We start from the raw sequence: 27,316 nt of genomic DNA on the forward strand, positions 1-27,316 counted from the left end.
AATAAGTGGGTAATGTTTAAAAACACCCTAATTAATTACTTACTGTAGGAGGTTCATACCTTACAGGAATAATGGAATTAGGAGTGGGAGAAAACCAATACGGCTTAAAGGGGTTGTCCTGCGGCAGCAAGTGGGTCTATACACTTCTGTATGGCCATATTAATGCACTTTGTAATGTACATTGTGCATTAAATATGAGCCATACAGAAGTTATAAGAAGTTTTTCACTTACCTGCTCCGTTGCTGGCGTCCTCGTTTCCATGGAGCCGTCTAATTTTCGGCGTCTAATGGCCAAATTAGACGCGCTTGCGCAGTCCGGGTCTTCTTCTTTTCTCAATGCGGCCGCTCGTGCAGGATGCCGGCTCCGTGTAGCTCCGCCCCGTCACGTGCCGATTCCAGCCAATCAGGAGGCTGGAATCGGCAATGGACCGCACAGAAGCCCTGCGGTCCACCGAGGGAGAAGATCCCGGCGGCCATCTTCAGCAGGTAAGTAATAAGTCACCGGAGCGCGGGTATTAAGGTAAGTGCTTTGTGGTTTTCTTTTTTAACCCCTGCATCGGGGTTGTCTCGCGCCGAACGGGGGGGGGTTGAAAAAAAAAAAAACCCGTTTCGGCGCGGGACAACCCCTTTAATAAAGATGTAAAGGGAGCAATAAACAGCAAAAAGAAAGCATTTAAATTACTAAGAGAAGTAGACAGCAAAGAAGCACTAAAATTCTATAAAAGGAAAAAAAAACAAATTACGTTTAAAAAAAAAAAAACTGATAAAAGAGGCAAAAGTGGAGCAAGAGAGACTTATTGCTAAAGAGAATAAGACCCCATTTACACCGAGAGACGATCGCTCAAAAATTGCTCAAACGTGAGTTTGAGTGACAGTTTGGAGGGATCATCTTTGCATAGTCTATAGTAGCTAATTAGCTATTAAAGAGCTATGCAGGCAGAGCATGACACTGCTGCTATCGCTCAGGAATAATACAGCTGTTTTGCATAAGCAAACAGCTGCCTTGTTCTCCCCGCTTACAGCTCATGTCCTGCTGTCAACTACCAGTAGGACACGAGCTGAAAGAATCTTATTAGCGCTGCCGACTGTGATAACAGCCTGCACCGCTGATAAGAGCTCATCGCTTAATTCTAGAAAAATAGAATTGAACGAGGAACGAATCGTGCACGAAAACAGCATGATGTCCGTGCATTTAGACGCAACGGTTATTGCTTAAAATACGGTTTTCAGTGAATTTTGAGCGACAATAGTTGTGTCTAAATGGGCCTTAAAACTAACCCTAAACGGTTCAACTATATAAATAACAAAAAGATTAATACTGAAAGTGTTGGCCCTTTAATAAATAATGTAGGAGATATAGAGGGTGATGAGAAGAAAGCAAATCTTCGAAATAGCTTTTTCTACCCCGTATTCACAGAGGAAAATTAAAGGTCAGATGAGATGCAGAGTGTTAAAGTAAACTCTCCACTAAATGCCACTAGTCTAACCCAGGAAGAAGTGCAGCGCTGTCTTTAAAAGGTTAAAATATACAAATCACCGGCTCCCAATGGTATATCCACCTAGGATTTAAGGGAATTAAGTAATGTGATAGACAGACCCTTGTTTCTTATATTTAGGACTCTATAGTGACAGGTCTGTTCCACTGGATTGGTGCATAGCCAGTGGGGTGCCGATATTCAAAATGGGGTCAAAAAGTGAATCCGGTAAGTCTTACTTCTACTGTGGGTAAAATGTTTGAAGGGTTTCTAAGAAATGCTATCTTGGTGTACCTCAAAGAAAATAGCTGTAGATCGCCATATCAAACTAATCGGATCAGCTTCAAAGAAGAAGTAAGTTCTAGACTGGACTGGGGAGAGTCACTGGATTTTGTGTATCTTGACTTTTCCAAAGCATTTCATTATGTGTCGCATATAAAGTTGGTAAATAAAATGAGAATGCTTGGTCTGGGCAAGAATGTGTTTAAGTGGGTAAGTAACTGTTCAGTGATAGAAAGCAGACGGTGGTTGTTAATGGTTCATACTCCGATTGGATCACCGTTACTACTGTACTAGGGTATGACAGGGGGAAATACTAGACTCTATTCTTTTTAATATATTAATGACCTGGTAGAAAGATTGTACAGTAAAATATCAATATTTGCAGATGATGTAAAAGTGTGTGAAGTAAGGAGAGAATGTGGTTGCAACAGGACTTGGATAAGTTGGGGAAGAAAAATGGCAAATGAGGTTTAACAATGATAAAGTTTAAGGTTTTGCACATGGACAGGAAATACATGTCACCATTACACACTAAATGGGAACCACTGACATGGAAAAGGACTTGACATGTGCGTTGCTGCTAGTGTTCATATAGTATGTATGAACGCAAGCGGCGAGAGCCAGCGGCTGTGCGCTAGGCAGTATGCTGAGGATTCGGCATTCCATGCTAGGCAGTGAACACTATGTCACCAGCGACCGGGTACACTGACCTGCAGGAAGCAGAATACCGGCAATGTACACTTCGTCACAGGAAGAAGAGGATCCGGGCGGCTGGAGGTGAGGTGACATGGGGAACTGGAGGAGCCAGGAGAAGACCAGCGGGGATAAGATCTGGTAAGAAGACTGCCTGGGAAAGAATAGGTAAGTTATAGTTTTTTTTTCTAATGACAGAACCCATTTAACTGGAGCAACCAGTGTCAGGCAGCTGCTGCCAAAGCAATAGGACCATGGGGTGCAACAAAAGAGGTATAGGGATACCTGACGAGAACATTGTTCTTTCTCTTTGCAAGTCCCTGGTCAGACCACACATGAAATATTGTGGACAGTTTTGGGCATCGGTACTCAAGGAGGACATATCAGGGCTCTCTAATAATTATGTATAGATATATCAGGGGTCAGTACAGAGATTTCTACTATCATCTATTAAATCCAGGACTGTGACTGTAACAAGGGGGCGTCCTCTTCGTCTAGAGGAAAGAAGGTTTTTACACCCACAGGGAAAGGGGTTCTTTACTGTAAGAGCAGTGAGACTATGAAACTCTCTTCTGAGGACGTGGTGATGGCGAATTGGATAAAAGAGGGGCCTGGATGCTTTTCTTGAGTATTACACATTAGAATCACTAAGAACTTCAGGGTCGGTGATCTGGAGATTTATTCAGATTGAAGTTGGGAAGGTTTTTTTGCCCTTAAACAAGGAAAATTGGCTTCTACCTGATTGTTTTTTTTCTGCCTTCCTCTATAGAGATCAATATTGGGGGGGTAATAGGCTGAAATGGATGAATGTATATCTTTTTTTCAGCCTTACATACCGTGTTACAATGTTACAACCAGATGGACGTTCTAACCCTACAGAAATATATATTAGCCCGTTAGTCTGCAGGATCCATAATTACAGCCATCCAGACTATGTAATGTGCTACTTTATAGTTTCTATGATTTTGATGGGAGGAAAGGATGTTGTAAAGAAAGGAACACGATATTTACACAATATTACACCAAGACATGTACATGGGATAATACATCATTCGGACAAACCAAAGCAGAGATCTTCGCTTGAGCCTTAAACTGGAAAATTAGGAAGATTCATTTAGATAATTTGTCATGAAAGACCTCCCAACTTAAGCCCAAACAACAAAATCTGATCCTCATGGTCAGGATTCTAATGGAAGCAAAAAGTGTTAAGAAGGGTCATGGTGAATGCATTTATGGACTAAATTACTTCCCAGAAAATACACTGGGACAGAGAATTAACATTTCACACAAATTCTGTTCATGCAACAGCCGGTGTGTGTTTCATTACCCTTGTACGAGTAATAAACTTGTCCATTTTTTTTTTCTTTTAAACACAGAAAATCAAGAATCTGCCCAAAATGAAATTTTCTGACCAGACAGCTAATAGTGAATAGCACCCTACAACTTTGTACAAACTTTCCATAGATCATTACTAATCACGTGGTCTAAGGTCAAAAGCAATCTTCATACTTCTAAAATTGCACTTCGTGTACTCCAGTACCCGGGAGACCATACTGAAGATGTATGGTGAGGAAACACAGGCTCTCTCTACTGGCTTCTTCACTGAAGACTAGAGATGAGCGAGCATACTCGCTAAGGACAATTGCTCGAGCGAGCATTGTCCTTAGCGAGTACCTGCCCGCTCGGAAGAAAAGGTTCGGCTGCCGGCACGGGTGAGCGGTGAGTTGCTGGAGTGAGCAGGGGGGAGCGAGAGATCTCCCCTCCGTTCCCCCCTTGCTCCCCGCCCCCCGTCGGCACCTGAATCTTTTCTTCCGAGCAGGCAGGTACTCGCTAAGGACACTGCTCGCTCTAGCAATTGTCCTTAGTGAGTATGCTCGCTCATCTCTACTGAAGACCAAAAAGTCAAGCCCAGACATCCTACGCCATCAGCAGGGGCCAGAGCTTAAATCCTTAGTGGCCAAGCCTGTTTGCGCCTTAATGACCAGGCCAAATTTGGGAAATCTGACATGTGTCACTTAACATAGAATAACTCCGTAAAGGTTTTGCATATCCAAGTGATTCTGACATCGTTTTTTTGCCACATATTGTACTTCATTTAGGTGGTAAAAATAGACCAATAGAATGTGCATGGAGCCGTCGGGTCCTCAGCCTATGTGGCTTTAATACCCAGGGGGAGCGTGTTTTTACAGCCCTGGGCATTAAAGCCCACTAAAGCAGTGGTCTATCGCTCTAGATCACTGTGTTATGTCCTGGGTCTGGCTACTGAGTGCACAGAGAACCATCTCCCTTATTTTTCTTTCTTTGTAGGGTTAATACAAAGGTGGAATCCAATCCCTTTATCGAAGGTTATTCCACTCCGGACTGGCTGAAGATCCCCTTAAGGCTGCATTCCCACGAACGTATATCGGCTCGGTTTTCACGCCGAGCCTATATACGTCCTCCTCATGTGCAGGGGGGGGGGGGGGGAGGATGGAAGAGCCAGGAGCAGGAACTAAGCTCCCGCCCCCTCTCTGCCTCCCCTCCGCCCCTCTGCCCTATTTGCAATGGGGAGAGGCGGGGCGGGGATAATTCACGTAACTTAGCCCCGCCCCCTTTAGTTGCAAATAGTGCAGAGGGGCGGAGAGGAGGCAGAGAGGGGGCAGGGGCTCAGTTCCTGCTCCTGGCTCTTCCATCCTCCCCCCACCTGCACATGAGGACAACATATATCGGCTCGGCGTGAAAACCGAGCCGATATACATTCGTGGGAATGCAGCCTAAAAAGCACTTATTTCTTCCTCCCGCTTAAATAGGCATCCCCCAGATTAGTACACACTTGAGCTCCATCTGCTGATGGAAGCACCAGATAAAACAGTCACATACAGCAAACCTCCGGTCCAGGTGGAGTAACAGGAGGACTGCACCACGAGGGGCGCTACCACATATGCAGGAGAGGGACCCCATGAGGCCAGAATCTCTTCCTGACCTCTGGAGACGGGGAGCTACAGGGGAGGATTACATCAAACAGGTAACCTCCATACCCATAGAGTTTGAGGGAGAGAGATCCTGCAATCTCCTACTGTAGAGATATGGAGGAATTCCCAGGAATCCTCTTTCCCAACCTTTCCCATGGACAGGAAAGAATAACTGATGTAGTGAAGGGGGTGTTGCCGCCCGTTTCTAGCTGGATAGGAGGCAGTCTCTCACAGATGCTGACATCGGTGTAAGAAAAAAGTTGAGTTGGCCCTTTAAAACACGCTGACTACAGTTATCACTAGAGAGAACAGGGAGCTTACTGCATACTAGCTTACTACTGAGTTCTAATGTATAACAGTATGCAGTTACATCCTAAGCTCCCTCTAGTGGGGAAAGCATGTATTTATTTGTTAGATTTATATCTATGTAGGGAAATTGGAGACATGTAAATAAAAAAAGAAAATCAGATTTAGAAGATACATTAACCCTTCCCAATCCAGTGTCAGACCTTGTGCGACATAGAGATTTCCCTGCACAGCTCCCATGTTGGGCGAGGTCCGACACATTTCTAACACTATGCAGGAGAGGTCCGTCCATCAGAGTTCTCTTCTGCATACTGTAATTTACATATATATTCTATATCTAATATACATATTAACTTGTTTAATTTTCAAAAAATTACTAATATGGGTTTCTGTTGAGTAATTCCAAGAAATCCACAATGCCCTTTCCCTCCCAAAATAACTAAGAGCTGGGGACTGTGCGGGGGCAGAGGAATTGGGTTGGAAAGGGTTTAGAAAGTAATCCGAGCAGAAGTTTTAACGTATTTAGATAAAAAAAGGCTTTGAGGGGTATATAAAGAAAACCTGTCAGGTACTTCATGCTGCGCTCAGTAGTATCAGAAACTAGGGCAGACTTCTGATCCTACAGCGATATGCCATAATATTAGATGATGGCTGCACCCTTCAAAGATACCAATCATATAGTGGACTAGAAACCAGGAAAAGCCGTGTGTTCTTGTATTAGTGAGACATGCCGTCAACAGGCCCTTGGCTCTCTCTCGACCATCTTTAGTTCCGTCGACAGGCTCTTGGCTCTCTTCTTGACCATCTTTAGTGCCATCGACAGTCTCTTGGCTCTCTCTTGACCATCTTTAGTGCCATCGACAGTCTCTTGGCTCTCTCTTGACCATCTTTAGTGCCATCGACAGTCTCTTGGCTCTCTCTTGACCATCTTTAGTGCCATCGACAGTCTCTTGGCTCTCTCTTGACCATCTTTAGTGCCATCGACAGTCTCTTGGCTCTCTCTTGACCATCTTTAGTGCCATCGACAGTCTCTTGGCTCTCTCTTGACCATCTTTAGTGCCATCGACAGTCTCTTGGCTCTCTCTTGACCATCTTTAGTGCCATCGACAGTCTCTTGGCTCTCTCTTGACCATCTTTAGTGCCATCGACAGTCTCTTGGCTCTCTTGACCATCTTTAGTGCCATCGACAGTCTCTTGGCTCTCTCTTCACCATCTTTAGTGCCATCGACAGTCTCTTGGCTCTCTCTTCACCATCTTTAGTGCCATCGACAGTCTCTTGGCTCTCTCTTCACCATCTTTAGTGCCATCTACAGTCTCTTGGCTCTCTCTTGACCATCTTTAGTGCCATCTACAGTCTCTTGGCTCTCTCTTGACCATCTTTAGTGCCATCTACAGTCTCTTGGCTCTCTCTTCACCATCTTTAGTGCCATCGACAGTCTCTTGGCTCTCTCTTCACCATCTTTAGTGACATTTGTGCTGTCTTGGGAAACATGAGAAATCTGTTTTCTTAGGCGGGCTCATATGGCCGTATGTGGAATCCACTTCCGGAGGCCCGCAGCCGACTTCAGCTATGAGCCCAGCTGTGACCCTGCGCACAGTCGCGTATGGTGGCAAAATTGTACTATACATGCCCAAGTACTCACGTAGGCAGTCAGCTTTTTTTTTTTTTGTGTATATTTCCCACGTTATCGCTTAGTGATATGCAAATAAGGCTGCATCCACTCAGATTTCAAAATCATTGCTACAATGTGAAGCCCATGGTTTCCAATGGGTTCTTTCACATGAGCGATATTTTGTAGCTCGTGCGGATCCAGCCTAAGGGTGCATTCAGACGACTGTATATCGGCCCGTTATTTACGCCGGCCAATATACGGCGTCTCTCTCTGCAGGGGGAGGAGGCTGGAAGAGGCGGGAGCAGTGCTCTGAGCTCCCGCCCCCTCTGCACTATTTGCAATGAGAGGAGGTGGGACAGGGGCGGGGCTAAGTTCTGGAAATTAGCCCCGCCCCTGTCCTGCCTCTCATCATTGAAAATAGTGCTGGGGGGTGGAGAGGAGTCAGAGAGGGGGCGGGAGCTCAGAGCACTGCTCCCGGTTCTTCCAGCCTCCTCCCCCTGCAGAGAGAGATGCCGTATATAGGCCGGCGTGAATACCCGGCCGATATACGGTCGTCTGAATGCACCCTAAGGGTGATGAAACAATACCTCCACAATGCCAATGTGAGTGGAACTGTGTAATTGAATGCATCTGACTGATCCACGTATTACTGCAGACCATACACTTGCAGATGCCATTTATATCTGGTGGTGTGAGACTGGCCTAAGTCGTAATCCAATACTGAGTGCATTCCCTGTCACTGGGAACTTCTGACAAACTTCTTTCAATCCAACATTCCCCACAATATAGAGTTTCGTTCCTCTTCGACATTCTATAAGAACCTAATAGTTGACCGATATAAATATGCCAGCAAATAGTCATTTGTGATAATAGTTACCTGGCGAAGATTAATTTCACAAAATTAAAAACAGCGTTATCTTCCTGAGAGATTACTCGGGATTCGGGGTGACATTTATACTCTGAGCTGCTATGAGGCTCTGCCAGGAGCTGTCGCTCACACAATGCTGGCAGTGCTAGCCGCGACGCGGTGTACGAAGTACTGTGACAGTTCAAACAGTAACAATCCGTATGAAACAAATCAAATTATTGTGAATGCCCTGTAACCCCTGAACTGGAGAGTAAAATGATTTCCAGTTTTCACCCATCTGAGGGCCGTTTCATTAATTCAGGACCCTCACGAATCAGCTGTTTCCTGGAACACAACACTTGGACACGGAGCCAACATCTGTCAGAAGCAGACAGCTACATTTTTTCCATTTTCGTTTTTTCTTCCCCCTGTTATTTATCCTCCGATCTAACTGTATGAGGGCTTGTTCTTTCCGGGACAAGTTGTATTTTTCAATTTTAATGTACCATATAATGTACTGAAAATTTTTAAAAAAATTCTAAGTAGAATAAAATGAAAAAAAATAATTTCAATTCCGCCATTTCTACGTCGTTTCTACAGCGCACAAACTGCAACAAAAATGACATGATTTTTTTTTTCTATGGGACAGTATTACTATCATACCAAACTATAGTTTGTTTTTTGCTGTATTACCTTTTTTTTCAGAGATAATTTTTTATTATTTTCTGATGCCATCTTCTGAGCGCAATAACTTTTTTAATTTTCTGTCCACATAGTTGTGTGAGGGCTCATTTTTTGTGGGACGGCCTGTAGTTTGCGTTGGTAACATTTTGGAATACATATGACTTTTTGATTGCCCTTTATTGCTTTGGAGACAGGGTGATAAACAAAAAGCGCATTACTGGAGTTATTAGATATTTTTTTGGATGATGTTCACCGTAGTGGGTAAATAATGCATTAATTTGATAGATTGGACTTTTACAGATGCAGTGATACCAAATATGTATTTTTGTCTTATTATTTAGATTATTTTTTTATAAATATGGCAAAAGGGTGTTTTTTGTTTTTTTTTACTTTTCTTACTTTTTTTTTTAATGACTAGTAAAACTTTATTCTTATTTTTACTTTTTTTCTTAGTCCCCACAGGGGACAACAACTTTCGATGCTTTGATCGCTCCTGCGGTAGGATGCAATCCCATAGTATTACATCATACTGCGATCTGACAGGCAGTTTATCAAGCCACCCCTTGGGGACGGCTTGATATGCATTCTGCGACAACAGCTCTGGGGTCTTTTAGAAGGCCCCCAGCTGCCATGACACCTGCACGGCTCCCTGCAATCTCTATCGGTCCCCCGAATATAGTTCTGGGGATTTAAATGCCGTTGTCAGAATTGTCAGCTTCATTTAAAGGGTTAACAGCTCCAATGAGCCACGTGGCTTATAGGACTGGTTGCTGAGAGGGTTGGCTGTAAGAAATAGCCGCCGCCCGTGTTGTATGAGGGGAGATCGCCGCATGATCTCTCTTTATACATACCCCGATGCTGCAGGATGAAAAATGTACACCCTGTAGCGTTAAGGGGTTAAAGTTCTTCCTTTTAGATTAAGGCCTCATGCACACAGGCAAATTGAATTGCGGATCCCGCGCTTGTCACCGGTGCGGGCGATCTGAAACCCAATTTACACGTGGATGTGCGACAAGCAAAGAAATCTCCACGCACACATGTGGATTTTATTTGCTGACTCAATGTACTGAAAATAAAAATCGCAGCATGCTCTATTTTAGAGCGGGCTAAGAGCGGACGGCTGCCATTGACATCAATGGAAGCCGTCTGTCCCGTGGCCCTTCTGCAATGAGCATAGCGGTAGGGTCGTGGGATCCGCATCATCGCCTAGCGAAGGCATGGTGAAATCTGTACTGCACATGTGCACCAGCAGCACATCTGCAGTACAGATGAAAAGAAGAGGACAGGTAAGCAGCATCACCGGCAGCAGTCACAGGCGGAATCTGTGCGTACCCGTGTGCAGGCGGCCTAACAGCCACAGACATGTTTGTAAATAAACTGAAAGTCAAATTTTTCTCTTGTGGTTCATTTGCTTTAATTTGCTGAGGAAAGAAAGCTAGGAGGGATAGCTAACACTAAGGAAGAGAGAGTATTTAAACAGATCTAGAAAAGCTTGAACAGTGGGCGGTGACTAACACAATGGTATTTAACAAGAAGTCCTACATCTGGGCAAGAAAAATTTAAAAAAGCACATACAGAATGGGAGGAATTGGGCTAAGCAGCACATGTGAAAAAGACTTGGGTATACTAATAGATCATAGACTGAACATGAGTCAACGATGTGATGCAGCAGCCAAAAAGGCAAACACAATTCTGGGATGCATTAAGAGAAGCATAGTCTAGATCAGTGGTACCCAACCTTTTTGGCACCAGGGATCGGCTTTAAGCAAGAACAGTTTTACAAGGCCCGGCAGGGTTGGGCAGGAAATGGGCGGGGCTTTGGTTATATGGGGCGGGGTTATGAAGGACGTTGGAGTTTAGTGCATACTTATTCAATTATGACATTTAGAATGTCCTAGCAGTACACACATAGGGCAGTATAATATATATCCCCCCCCCCCCGCCTGGCAGCAAACACATAGGGCAGTATATAATCTACCCCCCCCCAGCACACACATAGGGCAGTATATAAATTATCTCCCACCCCCAGTAATATACAGCCCCCCCCCAGTAATTAGCAGCCCCTCCCCCTGTAATAAGTAGCCCCCACCCCCAGTAATAAGCAGGCCCCCCACCAGTAATAGGCAGCCCCCCACCCCTCAGTAATAACCAGCCCCCCCCCCCCCCCAGTACTACGCAGCTCCCCCAGTACTAAGCAGCCCCCCCGGTAGTAGGCAGCCTCCCCCGTTGTAAGCAGCCCCTCCCCCGTTGTAAGCAGCCCCTCCCCCGTTGTAAGCAGCTCCCCCCAGTAGTAAGCAGCTCCCCCCAGTAGTAAGCAGCCCCCCCAGTAGTAAGCAGGCCCCCCCAGTAGTAAGCAGGCCCCCCCAGTAGTAAGCAGCCCCCCACCAGTAGTAAGCAGCCCCCCCAGTAATTAGCAGCCCCCCCAGTAATTAGCAGCCCCTCCCCCTGTAATAAGTAGCCCCCACCCCAGTAATAAGCAGGCCCCCCACCAGTAATAGGCAGCCCCCCACCCCTCAGTAATAACCAGCCCCCCCAGTACTAAGCAGCCCCCCCCCTGTAGTAAGCAGCCCCTCCCCGTTGTAAGCAGCTCCCCCCAGTAGTAAGCAGCCCCCCCAGTAGTAAGCAGCCGCCCCCCCGTTGTAAGCAGCCCGCCCCCCCCGTTGTAAGCAGCCCGCCCCCCCCGTTGTAAGCAGCCCCCCAGTAGTAAGCAGCCCCCCCCCCCAGTAACAGGCAGCCCTCCCCCCAGTAACAGGCAGCCCTCCCCCCAGTAACAGGCAGCCCCCCCCCTCAGTAACAGGCAGCCCCCCACCCCCCCAGTAACAGGCAGCCCCCCCCCCCCCAGTAACAGGCAGCCCTCCCCCCAGTAACAGGCAGCCCTCCCCCCCCCAGTAACAGGCAGCCCTCCCCCCCCCAGTAACAGGCAGCCCTCCCCCCCCAGTAACAGGCAGCCCTCCCCCCAGTAACAGGCAGCCCTCCCCCCAGTAACAGGCAGCCCTCCCCCCAGTAACAGGCAGCCCTCCCCCCAGTAACAGGCAGCCCTCCCCCCAGTAGTAAGCAGCCCCCCCCCCTCAGTAATAACCAGCCCCTCCAACCCATATACTTACCTCCTCCCCGCTCTCAGCGTCGGTCCCTCTCTGCTTGACCAGACGTCAGTGTGCAGCCCTGCGGATTCGGCCCGCAGGCCTTGTGTTTAGAAGAAAAGTTCCGCGGACCGGCACTAACCACCTAACGGCCCGACCCCGGTCCGCGGCCCGGTGGTTGGGGACCCCTGGTCTAGATCACGTGAGGTAATTCTCTCCCTCTATTCTTCCTTAGGCCCCCTGTCCACGGGCAAGGCGGAATTTCCGCCGCCGGGAGGAGAACTGTCGCGATTTCAGTCCTGCAAGTGGAGAATCACTATGATTCTCTGCTCATGGACAGGGGGGCTGCGCTTTCCATAGCAACGCTATGCAAAGCGTGCATTGCGCCATGAGTAACACAATGCACTATCATCGCCCATGGAGAAGAGCCCTTAGTCAGACCTCATCTGGAATACTCTGTCCAGTTCTGGGCACCCCACTTTAAAAAAGACATCAACAAACTGAAGCAAGTTCAGAGGAGAGTTACCAAGATGGTGAGCGGTCTGCAGACCATGTCCTATGAGGAACGGTTAAAGGATCTGGGAATGTTTAGCTTGCAAAAAAGAAGGCTGAGAAGAGACTTAATAGTTGTCTACAAATATCTGAAGGGCTGTCACAGTGCAGAGGGATCAGCCCTATTCTCATGAGGAAAGACTAGAAGCAATGGGATGAAACTGAAAGGGAGGGGACACAAATTAGACATTAAACAGTGGGGGGATCAATGAGTGGAACAGGTTACCACAGGAGGTGGGGAGTTCTCCTTCAATTGAAGTGTTCAAACAAAGGCTGGACAAATATCTGTCTGGGATGATTTAGTGATCCTGCACTGAGCAGGGGGTTGGACCCGATGAGCCTGGAGGTCCCTTTCAACTCGATCAGTCTATTTTTCTATCTATGATTCTTAGTGTGTATAAACAGCAACCAATCAGTCAGAGCTGCAGTATAAATCATAGGGGATAGCAGAAACCTAATGCCAATTCATAGGTTGGCTTTCAAATTACATCAGACAATATCCCTTTAGCCAATCACGGATCACTGGACCTCAATGCTACAGGCAGGACATTTTTAAAGAGATTTTAACCCCTAAAGGACCAGGCTGTTTTGTAGATTAAGCACCAGACACCTTTTAGGGATTTTACTGCCCTATTTTTTTCCCTACCCAAATTATTTGTGCTGCGTTTTTTCCCCGTGACACATTTGGCTTTTTAATATCTTTTTCACTTACTTTTTTTCAGTTTTTTTTTTGTTTTGTTTTATTGGGGGTAAAAATCTAAAAAAAAAAGTTTTTTTTTTAACATTTCTAGTTTTTTTTAAAAATTAGTATATTTACGCTAAAATAAAGCATGGGAACGGGTTCCTCATTTTGTTTCAGACATTTTGATACATACGTATGGTTTTGGATTACAGGGAACATGTAGCGTCGGCTTTGTGTAATTTTCTTTCTTATTGTTTTATTCTGGAAATTTGTTTTATTTGTGTATGTAATTGTGCTTTTATTAGCCGTGTCCCTCATGATGTCATATAAGACCACTGGGGGACATTCACGTTTTGTTTTTTTTTTCATTTGACATTTTTCCACTGTAGCTGGGGCATCCATAGGAGCCACATCCGTAGGAGCACCAGTTACAGGGGAAAACATCCCCTGTAGTGATACTGGCAGAGCTGGTGAGGGTTTACTACAACCCCGTAGCTCTGTTGTAGCAGGGAATCCGGCGATCATGTGACCCCCCCCCCCCCCCCCCGGCACCCATAGTGAAAGTTACACTTCTGCTTTCACTTTTCAATACACAGCGCTCCTTGAGTCCTGCTGACCCACTAACATCAGTCCAGTGCGATTGAGGACTAAATGGACAACCCCATCTGAGGGGCAGTTCACATGTAGCGCATGCCGGTCATTGCCATTTGTTGCAGTTTTTCAGTTGGATGCTGATGGCCGGAGGGTCTCCAGGTAAACAGATTTACCAGCTGTTATCTATCAATTTGAAGAAAAAATGCTATTTGCAATAACCACACGAAGAAAACAGCGTAACAGCGCTGTCCGCTCTACATGAGCAGAGCGCGTCATCATTCAGGAGGGAGGGCGGGCTGCACATCAGTTGGTTGCTACAAGCCCAGGACCAGAGCTGCGAGGATCACAAGGACAGACGATGGACGACCGCATTGCAAGATTTTGCCGTCGGTCGTTCAGCGGAGCCGCCGCGCGCTCGTCGGTCGTTCAGCGGAGCCATCGCAGATATTATCTACTGGGCAAACACCGATCTGTACCGTATTTACCCAGGAGAAGGGGACACGGAGGCCAAAACACAAATAGGTCAAGCTGCGGTTTTTAAAAATGACCATGAACCACGTGAGCGTATAAACAGCCGCTAGTTACTCCGGATGGGTTACACGCTCGGCCTGCGCTGTGACACATCCTCCGGGGGCTCCCAGTCCTCCCGCGGCTCCCAGTCCTCCGGCGGCCCCCAGTCCTCCCGCGGCTCCCAGTCCTCCCGCGGCTCCCAGTCCTCCCGCGGCTCCCAGTCCTCCGGGGGCCCCCAGTCCTCCCGCGGCTCCCAGTCCTCCGGGGGCCCCCAGTCCTCCCACGGCTCCCAGTCCTCCCGCGGCTCCCAGTCCTCCCGCGGCTCCCAGTCCTCCGGGGGCCCCCAGTCCTCCCACGGCTCCCAGTCCTCCCGCGGCTCCCAGTCCTCCCGCTTCGGGCTGCCTGCACATTTTTTGTTTATTATTGAATTTCTATTTTTTGGAAGCCGGTTGGATGAAGGCAGCGATTCCAGGGATTAGTTCCCTGAAGATGTGAGGGCGCCCAGACCCCTCCGGCTGCCCGCCAGTACCCCGCAGGAGACCTCCGCCTACACGGGTGTGACAACATGCCCCCTCCAGGCGGCCCACCAGCCCTCCACTCACCCGCCGTTTGACGACAGGTGCGGGCGGAGAAAGCGCCGGCGGCCTGCTTACATCCCCGGCCTCCCAACCAAGTCCTTCCCAGCGGCCCGCCACATCCCCGGCCTCTCTGCCGCCTCCCCTCCGGCGGCCTTCCACATCCCCAGCCTCCCAACCACGTTCTTCCCGGCGGCTCAGCGGCCCGCCACATCGCCGGCCTCTCCGCCGCCTCCCCTCGGCGGCTCGCCACATCCCCGGCCTCCCCCGGCGGCCTGCACTCTGGCCGGGGCAGGACGCGGCCGCTCTCTACGGGGAGGGTCTAGAGGGCCGCTGGCTGAGCTGCCGCCATGTCCCCGGCTCTGCTCACCTGCTCTGCCCCAGTGAGATGAACTCTCCTCCGCCGGACTCCGCCATGTTCCTCGGGCAGGCTGAGGTGGAAGCGTGTTAAAGGGGCAGCGGCGGGAGAAGAGCGCACCCCCCGCCATGGCGGCTGCCTGCCTGCTGCCCCGAAAACCCCTCATCCTCTCCGGCTACTGTGTGACGCTGGAGAGCCCTGGCATAGAGGAGTCACAAGGCGGCAGTCTAAGAGGGTCCCTGCGAGCCCCCCAACCCTCATCCGACTGACCCCCTGCAGACCTCAGAAGGGGGGACAAACACATAAACTGTACTAAACTCCAAGAGGAAGGGGCCGCCATCCGGGGCCCTTACCAGGAGCCGCCATCCGGGGGCCCTTCCCAGGAGGCGCCATCCAGGGCCCTTACCAGGAGGCGCCATCCAGGGCCCTTCCCAGGAGGCGCCAATTGGAGCCTGGCCCAGGAGGCGACAATAATAAGGCCAGTTTCGCGCGGCCATGATTTGCATGTAGTGAGATGCACAGATCTTGTGTGACTATGAGCCCCATTCCTTTGCGATGTTTTCTGCATTCCGGTGCGCCCTATCTTGTGCACGCCGTCACATCGCAGCGCCATTGCTTCCACTGGGGCCGGTGGCGGCATCACGCCACGTGCTAGCTGCGCACGATGCAAGGTCTCCCACTAAAAACTGGGGGACGCTCTGCGACGGAGGATCGCTACTACTTTGAAGTGATGCGCGGCGATTATGATACCAAAACACCTCGCATCTGCGGTAAATTGTTTGGTGAGCCCTGCATGATATCGCACTCATCCGTGTGAAATGAACCAAAGGCCGCCTGCTGCACACGGGCGGGTCGGACCCTGCAGATGGGATTCCCGCAGTGGAGTTCGACCCGGTGCCTGGCCTGCTTACCTGTCCGGCGTCTTCTCCGACCCGGTGCCTGGCCTGCTTACCTGTCCGGCGTCTTCTCCGACCCGGTGCCTGGCCTGCTTACCTGTCCGCCGTCTTCTCCGACCCGGTGCCTGGCCTGCTTACCTGTCCGGCGTCTTCTCCGACCCGGTGCCTGGCCTGCTCACCTGTCCGGCGTCTTCTCCTGTGCTGCTAATGAGCCAGGCGGTGCACAGCTGAGAGGATGCCGCACTGTCGCCACAGGGATGACGCCACTCCTGCGGCCATTCTGCAAGGATGATTGAAGAATGGCCGCGGCACAGGTGGCTTCTATTGACTGTAATGGAAGTAGGCCGTGCGTATCCCACGGCAAATCGCAGCATGCTGCAATTTCCCGCGAGCGAAAAATCACAATCGAATTCCACATGTGGGCAGGAAATGGCGTTTTCCCATTGCATGCTGTGGGCTGGATTGGCTGCGGAATCCCGCTCCAGATTTTACAATGCTAATCTGTGCAGCAACCCTGAGGGGCAATGCAGCAAATATGGAGGCGTTGCCTAAACTTGATGAACTTGTCAATAAAGTTTTTGAACACTTATAAAATGCTTTTTAGGCGGGACTCCTACAGGTGTAATCTCATTGTGTATTACGTGCGCAATATACACGGTGGATGGAGGCATGGAAGTACATGAATCCATTCATTGTGTAAAAGGAGCGCAGCATGTTCTACTTACCGCGTGTTACACGTGTAGAGTGCTTGTCCTTACCGCGTGTTACACGTGTAGAGCGCTTGTCCTTACCGCGTGTTACACGCGTAGAGCGCTAGTCCTTACCGCGTGTTACACACGTAGAGCGCTAGTCCTTACCGCGTGTTACACGCATAGAGCGCTAGTCCTTACCGCGCATTACATGTGTAGAGTGCTAGTCCTTAACGCGCGTTACACGTGTAGAGCGCTTGTCCTTACCGCGCGTTACACGTGTAGAGCGCTTGTCCTTACCGCGTGTTACACACGTAGAGCGCTAGTCCTTACCGCGTGTTACACACGTAGAGCGCTAGTCCTTACCGCGTGTTACACGCATAGAGCGCTAGTCCTTACCGCGCGTTACACATGTAGAGCACTAGTCCTTACCGCGTGTTACACGCATAGAGCGCTAGTCCTTACCGCGTGTTACACGTGTAGAGCGCTTGTCCTTACCGCGTGTTACACACGTAGAGCGCTAGTCCTTACCGCGTGTTACACGCGTAGAGCGCTGGTCCTTACCGTGTGTTACACGCATAGAGCGCTAGTCCTTATGGCGCGTTACACACGTAGAGCACTAGTCCTTACCGCGTGTTACACGCATAGAGCGCTAGTCCTTACCGCGCGTTACACATGTAGAGTGCTTGTCCTTACCGCGTGTTACACACGTAGAGCGCTAGTCCTTACCGCGTGTTACACGCGTAGAGCGCTAGTCCTTACCGCGTGTTACACACGTAGAGCGCTAGTCCTTACTGTGTGTTACACGCATAGAGTGCTAGTCCTTACCGCGTGTTACACGCGTAGAGCGCTAGTCCTTACTGCGTGTTACACGCGTAGAGCGCTAGTCCTTACTGCGTGTTACACGCGTAGAGCGCTAGTCCTTACCGCGTGTTACACACGTAGAGCGCTAGTCCTTACTGCGTGTTAAACGCGTAGAGCGCTAGTCCTTACTGCGTGTTACACGCGTAGAGCGCTTGTCCTTACTGCGTGTTACACGCATAGAGCCCTAGTCCTTACCGCGCGTTACATGTGTAGAGCGCTTGTCCTTACCGCGTGTTACACGCGTAGAGCGCTAGTCCTTACCGTGTGTTACACACGTAGAGCGCTAGTCCTTACCGTGTGTTACACACGTAGAGCGCTAGTCCTTACCGCGTGTTACACGCGTAGAGCGCTAGTCCTTACCGCGTGTTACACGCATAGAGCGCTAGTCCTTACCGCGCGTTACACATGTAGAGCACTAGTCCTTACCGCGTGTTACACGCATAGAGCGCTAGTCCTTACCGCGCGTTACACATGTAGAGCGCTTGTCCTTACCGCGTGTTACACACGTAGAGCACTAGTCCTTACCGCGTGTTACACGCATAGAGCGCTAGTCCTTACCGCGCGTTACACATGTAGAGCGCTAGTCCTTACCGTGTGTTACACGCATAGAGTGCTAGTCCTTACCGCGTGTTACACGCGTAGAGCGCTAGTCCTTACTGCGTGTTACACGCGTAGAGCGCTAGTCCTTACTGCGTGTTACACGCGTAGAGCGCTAGTCCTTACCGCGTTTTACACGCGTAGAGCGCTAGTCCTTACCGCGTGTTACACACGTAGAGCACTAGTCCTTACCGTGTGTTACATGCATAGAGCGCTAGTCCTTACCGTGTGTTACACGCATAGAGTGCTAGTCCTTACCGCGTGTTACACGCGTAGAGCGCTTGTCCTTACCGCGTGTTACATGCGTAGAGCCCTAGTCCTTACCGCGCGTTACACGTATAGAGCCCTAGTCCTTACCACGCGTTACACGTATAGAGCGCTAGTCCTTACCGCGCGTTACACGTATAGAGCCCTAGTCCTTACCACGCGTTACACGTATAGAGCGCTAGTCCTTACCGCGCGTTACACGTATAGAGCCCTAGTCCTTACTACGCGTTACACGTATAGAGCCCTAGTCCTTACCACGCGTTACACGTGTAGAGCGCTAGTCTTCTCTATGGTGTGATAGCGCTGTACATATACAATTACATTGTGCGGCATTTTATATGCATGTTGCTAGGAAACAAAACAAGGAAAGTAAAAAATAAAGAGCAGAAACCAGGAAGCCGCCGCAGGCGAGCGTGTGTGAGATATTGTCATACGCAGCGCCACACGCTAATAAAACTCTACCATACGCTCGTGAGCCTGGCCCAAATTGTACTTCAGTAACCACAGACACATCTGAGGGTGCTTACACACGGCTGATCGCAATATCGCTGCGAGAAAGTACCTGCTAATTCACTGCTAGTTTAACACGATTTTTGAGCGTCAGCGCTGCTTTTTCTCGTAAAAACATGGCTGCCGCTTGCAATTTTCTCTTGAGAAAGACAATGGGACTTTCGAATGTTAAAAATACATTGCGTCGCACGCAAATCGCAAGTTTGCGTGTTGCAATGCGATAAAACAAAGGCTCTATAGGGAAACATGAGCAATAAAAAAAGAGCAAAACGCTGAAAGATGGGGCATGGCGGCGATTTCTTTTCACGCAACATCGCATGAGTGAAAACATTGCATATGAAGAAAACCATTGAAAAGCATGGGTTTCATAAATTTGCATTTTCACGCAGTTTCACATTATGCGCAAATTGTGCAATTTTATCGCCTGTGTGAAACTACCCTAAGGCCGTCTTCACATGAGATAAGCTGGGGGCTTGGATAGAAAAATGACAAAATGAAGTTCAATGTTGATAAATGTAAGGTTATTCACATGGGCAGGAGAAACGGATGTCACCAATATACACTAAATGGGGTACTGCTAGGGAAAAGTGATATGGAAAAAGACCTGGGGGTACTAGTGGATTGTAGACTAAACTGGAGTAACCAATGCCAGTCAGCTGCTGCAAAAGCTAATAAAGTCTTGGGGTGCAATAAAAGAGTTATAGGGGCGAGGGACGAGAACATTATCCTCCCACTATATAAGGCACTTGTCAGGCCTCACATGGAATACTGCGCACAGTTCTGGTCACCGGCGCTCAGGAAAGATGTTGCAGCGCTTGAGGGGGTTCAAAGAAGGGCAACTAAATTAATACATGGAATGAAGGGACTGGAATACCCAGGGACTTGATGTCTTTCTAGAGTGGAAGGATATTACAGGATATAAATTTTAGGTGACCAGCGGGTTGTTGATCCGGATCTTACAGACAGGTAGGAACTATTAGGGGTTGATCCAGGGAACAGTCTGATTGCCATTAGGGAGTCGGGAAGGAATTTTTTCCCTGGAAGGGCTAATTGGCTCCTGCCTCTTGGGGTTTTCTGCCTTCCTCTGGATCAACAAGGAGCGTGAAACAGGCTGAACTAGATGGACATTGTCTTCATTCGGCCTTACATACTATGTTACTATTGTATGCACTGGGGCCGACGGCAGCATCGCGCTACGTTCCAGGCGCACACGATGCAAGATCACCCACTGAAGACAAAGGGAGAAATTCCCCAAAGTGATGTGATGCGGTTTTGACCTAATAACGATTCACATACGTAAGGAATTTACATGATGACGAGCCTTATATTGGGCCATGATTCACAGCCCCATATCGCACATGTAAAGTTACCCTGCAGGCGGTTTCACATCTGTGTCAGAACCTTTTGCGGAATCCCCAGCGCAGATGAAAAGCACGCTGAAAGATTTAAAAACATGAAACAAAACGTTTGGACATGACTGTCCATTTCCTTTCCCTGGAGATTGTACACCTTTACCCATTAGGCCTCTGCGTTTTTGCGATTTTGTGTTACTTTTTTGCAAGAATTTTTTTTTTTTGGGGGGGGTGGGGGTGGGGGTGGGTTTGAGAAAGTACAGGTCCATAAAATGGAAGAATCTGTCTCAAAATGGCCGCTAGATACAAAATGCGACTATCCAAACTCACAAGGGAGGAATAATCCTTTGAAGGACATTTCACATATTTATTCTCACTGCGCTGATTGTTTTAACTAAGCACAATTCTTGATGTTTTTCTAACCCAATAAGATTAACCCCATGACTAATGACGTATTCCTTTCCTGTATTAGAACTATACTCAGTCAATAAACGCTCAGTGTACGCGCCTTAAGCAGAGTGGGCTGTATACTTGCCGCGGCTCATCTCTACGTACCTGTGGGAGCCAATTACTATAAGTCATATAGTTTTGGGCCTCTCTGATGCATCCAAGTACGAACTAATTTGGAACCCAAGGCTTGAAAGGTTAATGTGACCGGTCATGTGTAACGGTCCTTAACAGTTGGTGTAGTCGGCAGGATTTACTGATTGACTCTTGTGTCACTCATCGGACGACGACATCGGACTGGGAGGACATATATCCACTTTGCCAAACCAGAGGACTAATCAACCTCACACACAGCCCGGTAAGTGTCATATTTATCATATGATGTCTGCCGTTGGTCTGTTTTGGCTCAGTTGATTGACAGACTCCTAGGTCAGTCGGATGTTTGATGTTTGACATCATAGTTGTCATCGGTAAAGAAGTTTACCTCAGGTCTTGGGTGGTCTATGACACCAGGGGACAGAATCTTTTAGGACGTTATAAATTCTATTATCGAGCATACTTCTCAGGGACTTCAGATCCCGGTTGAGAGACGGCTTCGAGGTTTAGTTTATTGAGCATACTTCTCAGGGAGTGATTGAGCAGACGGCATCGGACGTGACAAGTACGATCACGTGATTGAGCATACGGCTTCGGACTCCCGGCTGAGAGACGGCTCAGAGTTTAGTTTCGGAACATGTTTAAATTAAGGTACCTGACAGTGGTCTGTTTGATCCTGTCCACTTGGTGTCATGTAGAGGAGGGAAGGAGTATGTGAAGAAAGTCAAGAAGTTATGTGAAACTGTTGGTATAGTCACTGAGCAAAAGGCTCAGGCACTTAGAGATATACTTCCCAATGTGTCATTGAGCATAGGGCTAGGCATACCCAGTTGGTAGTATGTAGAGTCAATAAGTAATGTAAAGTTGAAGTAAGATAATTGCAGTTTCAAGATGGCGATTATTCATATGCTTTGAGTTGAAGACAAAGGAAGGCAGCCCTTCTTCACCATCTGAGGGCACCACCCCGGCCGTGTCATGGATGATGTTTTTCTCCCTTTGCCCTGCCCATAGATGCCCGTGTTGTTATTGGGGCCAATACCAGTCGATATATCTTAATACGTGTCTAGTATGTAGTATTCTTGGACCCTCCTGTCACCATCGCCCAGTCAGGCCACGCCTTCGGTGGCCATTTCAGTGCCAGCCATGGCCCAGCGGCCATTTTAGCATCTGTTGCAACAATACCTTCAGTTACCCCTCAGATGTCATCTTAGCTCCGCAGCAGAAATGAGCTGGCTTCTCATCTCCCATCTATGTATGTTTTTACCCAGCATACCAATTCTTTGAACTGCAATGACGAGTGCCTTTCCTGAATTTTGCATAGAAACATTCAAGTCCCCTCATCGCGCCTGCAAACAGCCTCCTCCCGATTATCTGTTCTGCAGTCTGTGTTTAGCACCCCCATACCAAGTAGGTTTGTGCTCAAAATTGCCCACAAATGTAGTTGTCGTGAGGAGGAACCTGGGGGCGAGTTCAGGCAGAATCTGTGATCTATGTGACAATTTGTATTTCTTAAGGTCCCAACATTGTGTCATTGCTGTACGTGTTGTCCATTCCTTATAAGTCAGATACTGCTGAGAAGAAAGGTCACTATAGGTGCTAGGATCGCAGAAGGCAGTAGAAAAGCTTACAGAACGAAGGAGAGGGTTAATGCTTGATCTATGAGAATCTGCAGCTAGTCCGGAGCAGGTCCTCCCCCTTGTCTCCAATCTCCCCCCCTTCTGCATATGCAGACTGTAAATTTTCAATGTGGATAGATGTTTGTAGAATATTCATGTCTCTGTTATTGGCACTGATATCTTACAGGCCTTATCTGCATCCATCAAATTCCCACCGGATGGATCAGTACGGGTTGAGACCTTAGGTGACAGTTCAGAAGAGTCTTGTAAACTAACTGCTCCAACAAACACCCCTCTTTTTCCAGTCCAGAAAAGACGCTGAAGGGTTAGCCAGGCACCTACCGCATGTAGGTGCTGTGTGCTGTCGGCGCTGTGTGATGTAGGCACTGTGTGCTGATGAGGTGTCAGTCAGCCACCTACCGCATGTAGGTGCTGTGTGCTGATGATCTGGAAGCCTGCCAACAGGCCACAATTTCACTGTTAATTTTTCTTGCAGAAAATGTCTGTAAAGCCTCTAAAGACAAACTCCAGTTCTGCAAAACTAAGGTTGTTGTCCTGGGTCACTGTTTAGGTCAAGGAACTGGACATCTGACATAGGAACAAAAGGCTGCTGTCCCGGCCATACCTGTACCTATATGCGTTGCCAAACCCCGCACCTTTCTGGGCCTTGCTTCATACTGCCGACCATGAATGCACTCGGTTTCCCTTCTTATGCAACCACTCTATGACTGTCTTTCAATTATTCTTTTCTCTCTCACCTCTGAAGCAGCTCCCTCATGTGTTTGTGCGGTGGCAGCAGTACAGGCAATGGTTAACAAATCTTCGGAGTTGCTATTGAACTAACCCCCCCCTAATGGTCCTCACCCCCCCCCCCCCATGACATCCGGAGCATATACACGCAAGTGCAACCCAAGCACTTATTTCTGGCCCGTCAAATCCAGCTACAATGTGCTCTTGTCATTCTTCTCACTGTTACTACTACCTTGAACTCGGTTACTCTTCCAATTAAGTACCCTAGTTCAAAAGGAGGGGGGAGGGAAGATATAGGTGATCTAGGTATTGCAGGTCAGCTATTTTTAAATTTAAAAAAAAAATTTCTTTTTCCTTCTTGCAACAAGGTTATGATCTATTTGAAATAGAATACCAGCCTGATTGTCTAGCGGTAATCGGTGCAAGGGGTTTCAGAAGTGCCAATTCAGCTGGCAGAAACTGAACCGCTTGAGGTAATGTTTAAAGGGTCACGATGCCTCACGCGCTTCCTTGTGCTGGAAGGTCCTGAAAGCATATTGGGAACTGATGTGATGGGACCCTTGGGAGGTTGTATCAAACTTCACCTGTCCGGTGAGGCTCGTATACACCCCGGGTCTGAAAGTCACCCGACCTTCTGTCGGATGGCAGCAGACCAAGCGACACCTCTCCCTGTCCTCACTCTTATGCACGCAGAGGAACAAGCTCTTAGCCCCCTTAGTCCGTCAGTACCCCCTGACACATGTCCAGGAAGATGCAATTGCAGACACTGTCTCTTCTTTATGTTAACTTAAAGCCCTTAAGGAATGTGTCTTCCCAGCCAATACCCCTTTTGTTCCCCGTTAAAGAGAAAGAGTTTAAAGGGCCAGCCAGACTGTCAGTATTTGTTTGCATTTATTTTCAGAGGAAAGCAGTACTGTTGGACAGTGCTGCCATAAGGGGCACAGAATAGCCCAAAACCAGTTCACCAGATGCATGAAGCTGGTATTAGACGCCTGGCAAATTCCCGAGGGCACCACCCTCTTGTAATATGTTGATGATTTACTTTTTTATGTACTCCTGACCCAAATAGTTACCTCAATGCATCACTAAGTCTTTTGTGTTTCCTCCATCAAGAATAGAAAAGCTGTAAGTTTACTAATGGAAGCCATCATGTTGCCAGAACAGGTGGCCATAATAAAGGTTACTGAAGTCCCTTGCTAACAATGCATATTTTGAGTTGTTTTTTATAGATGGTACCAAGGTGATGGACGACTCCACACTGGATATGCAGTGGTCACACAACAAGATGTCCTAAAAAGCAGAAGCTCTGCCTCCGCATGTTTCAGGACAAGAAGCGGTACTGAAGGCCCTCACTGAAGCGTGTAGAGTGGTAGAAGGTAAGATGGCAACCTTTTACACTGACTCCTGGTATGCATTTGGCATAGCTCATGATTACGGCCCAACATGGAAGGCCAGACAGCTTGTTACCTCAGCAGGACAGCCAATTAAAAATGGTGCAGCGGTGCAGAGTCTCACAGAGGCCCTACTTACTTCTACCTGACAAAGTGGAGAGCTCACACCAATTCCTACACCAGAGAGACAAGAGGCAACGCCATCACAGACCACAAAGCAAAGGCAGCGGCCCTCAAGCCATGGAAGAAAAGAAGAAAAGAAGAATTTAGCAATAACTTTGGACTTTGACCAAACCTTGGACTTTGATATGACCTTGGACTTTGATATGACCTTGGACTTTGATATGAACTTGGACTTTGATAAAAACTTTGGACTTTGATATGCTAAAGACTTTACAGTTACAAGCCAGCAAGAAAGAAAAAGACAAATGGACTAAATATGGGAGCAGCAGAAATGGGACGGCGTATGGCAAACAGTCAACAGCACTTGCCCACCACGGTCCCTGTGCCCCATGATGGCCCAGCTGATGCACGGAAAGACACACCTATCAAAGCAGCAATGATGTCGACGCTTGAACGAGGACGGGTGGCCCCTGGGTTTTCTGTAGCTGCTGCATCATCATTTGTCCAATTTTGCATGATCTTTGCCGTAAGCAACAGGGCAGAAGTAAATTTGCCACATAACGCTTGCCTAGACCACTCTACCCATTTCAGGGATTGCAAATTGGCTACATTCAGCTCCCACTTGTTGGGAAGTATGAATATGTGCTTGTTGTTGATTTCTTTTCAGGTTGGAGACCTACCCTGTTACCAAAGTAAATAAGCAGGTAACCGTACAGAAGCTCATGAATGAGGTAATCCGCAGATATGGGGTACCGGAAGTGATTGAGTCAAACAAAGGTACAAATGTCACAGGTGAAATAATGCAATACATCATGTCTGCTTTGGGTATATTCCAGGCTTTTCACACACCCTACCGTCCACGGAGTAGTGGGAAAGTACATCCTTGGGCAATGAAGGAAACGGGCAAATCTTGAATTGAGTGTCTTCCACTAGTTTTTCTTTTTCTCCGGAGGATACATGCCACAGTAGCCAAGTTTGGGAAATGATTCTCTTGTTAATTTTGTCATAGGTCTCTCCAAGGAATTGTCAATAACGCATTCTGTGGTCTCTGCTTCTCTCTCAGGTCCTACAGACGAGCGTCACAATCTGAAACCAGGTGGCAGGTTTGATCCACATGTGTGTATATATATAGATGCAATCAGAGTGCCAAGGGCGGGGGGGGGGGGGGGGGTGCCAGATGAGTTTAAAGCCAGGGATCAAGTTAAGGCTGGATTTGAGTCCCTGTTTGGAATAGTAACCATCAATAAGAATGTTGATATATTTTACAACCAACAAAGGTTCATGAACTATACAAGAGATGCACTTCAAGGGCTTGCTGATCAATTAGGCCCCACAGCCATCATGACTTTCCAGAACCGAATGGCTCTGGATATGATACTAGCCGAGAAAAGTGGTGTTTGTAAAATGATTGGTGAAACTTGCTGTACATATATTCCAGATAATACAGGCCCCACAGGTAAAGTGACTATCGCAATAAAGAAATTGGCCACATTGTCAGAAGAGCTGAAGCGTAATTCTGGGATAACTAACCCCTGGGATGAGTGGTTTGCATGGACCGGACAATGGAAACAATTCTTGATGCAGATAGGAATAGGGATTCTGGTTACTCTTACCATACTCCTGCTACTTTCTGTCTGTATTGTACCCCGCATAAGACGCTCCTGTGCTAAGCTTACAGATCAAATGGTGCCTATTGTCCCCGTATACGTAGATGTAGAGACCCCAGGCAATGGCTATATGCCTATAATACAACAGAGCGATTTGTCCCCTTATGGATCTGTCTCAACAGAAGCAGGGGTGACCACTCTAGTCTCCCAGCCATTAGAATAGAATAGCATGTGTGTTGTAGATCCTTTCTGTGTCTATTAGGTCTTCGCGTTTAGTTAGTTAGGATTAGTTGTCGGGGAAGGGATTAGCCCTTGGACAGCTGACCAACAATGATAGGTAGGGCATAGATCATGAGCTAGAGATAGGGAAAACAAACCTTACCCCACCCTGTAGAAGTTATAAAAGTATCGTTTATTTTGAGACAGTTTCTAGGGGGAATTGAGAAAGTACAGGTCCATAAAATGGAAGAATCTGTCTCAAAATGGCCGCTAGATACAAAATGGAGCATTATAAGATGTAAATAAGCTTGTGTGTAGTGAAACAATAATTAAAGCAGAAATAACTTTACAGCAGGATATTCGGTGCAATGTCTAATGATTTGTTTTTATTCTTCTGAGAGCCAAGCCTGAAAAAAATCGTTATCAGAAGAGACTCCCCCACGCCCTGAGCTCTGGGAAAAGAACGAATCGTGCTAATAAGATGCTGCGACCATCCAAACTCACAAGGGAGGAATAATCATTTGAAGGACATTTCACATATTTATTCTCACTGCGCTGATTGTTTTAACAAAGCACAATTCTTGATGTTTTTCTAACCCAATAAGATTAACCCCATGACTAATGACATATTCCTTTCTTGTATTAGAACTATACTCAGTCAATAAACGCTCAGTGTACGCGCCTTAAGCA

General features: G+C 47.8%; 1 protein-coding gene across 2 annotated transcripts in view; it reads right to left on the reverse strand.

The window, feature by feature from the left end:
• The window catches only part of KLHL26 (kelch like family member 26), a 52,557-nt gene extending 37,125 nt beyond the window's left edge, over positions 1-15,432 (reverse strand). The window contains exons 1-2 of one of the 2 annotated variants that reach the window (XM_066604599.1): positions 15,215-15,432; positions 2,468-2,604 (exon numbers count right to left, since the gene is read on the reverse strand). In XM_066604599.1, the coding sequence (XP_066460696.1) occupies positions 2,468-2,604; positions 15,215-15,261 (184 nt within the window). In that variant the 5' untranslated portion in view covers positions 15,262-15,432. The remainder of the gene's footprint in view (positions 1-2,467; positions 2,605-15,214) is intronic. The other variant, XM_066604600.1, reaches the window with a different exon arrangement.
• Positions 15,433-27,316: the final 11,884 nt, after the last annotated feature.

The sequence above is a fragment of the Eleutherodactylus coqui genome, chromosome 5, assembly GCF_035609145.1.
Source record: "Eleutherodactylus coqui strain aEleCoq1 chromosome 5, aEleCoq1.hap1, whole genome shotgun sequence".
NCBI lineage: Eukaryota > Metazoa > Chordata > Amphibia > Anura > Eleutherodactylidae > Eleutherodactylus > Eleutherodactylus coqui.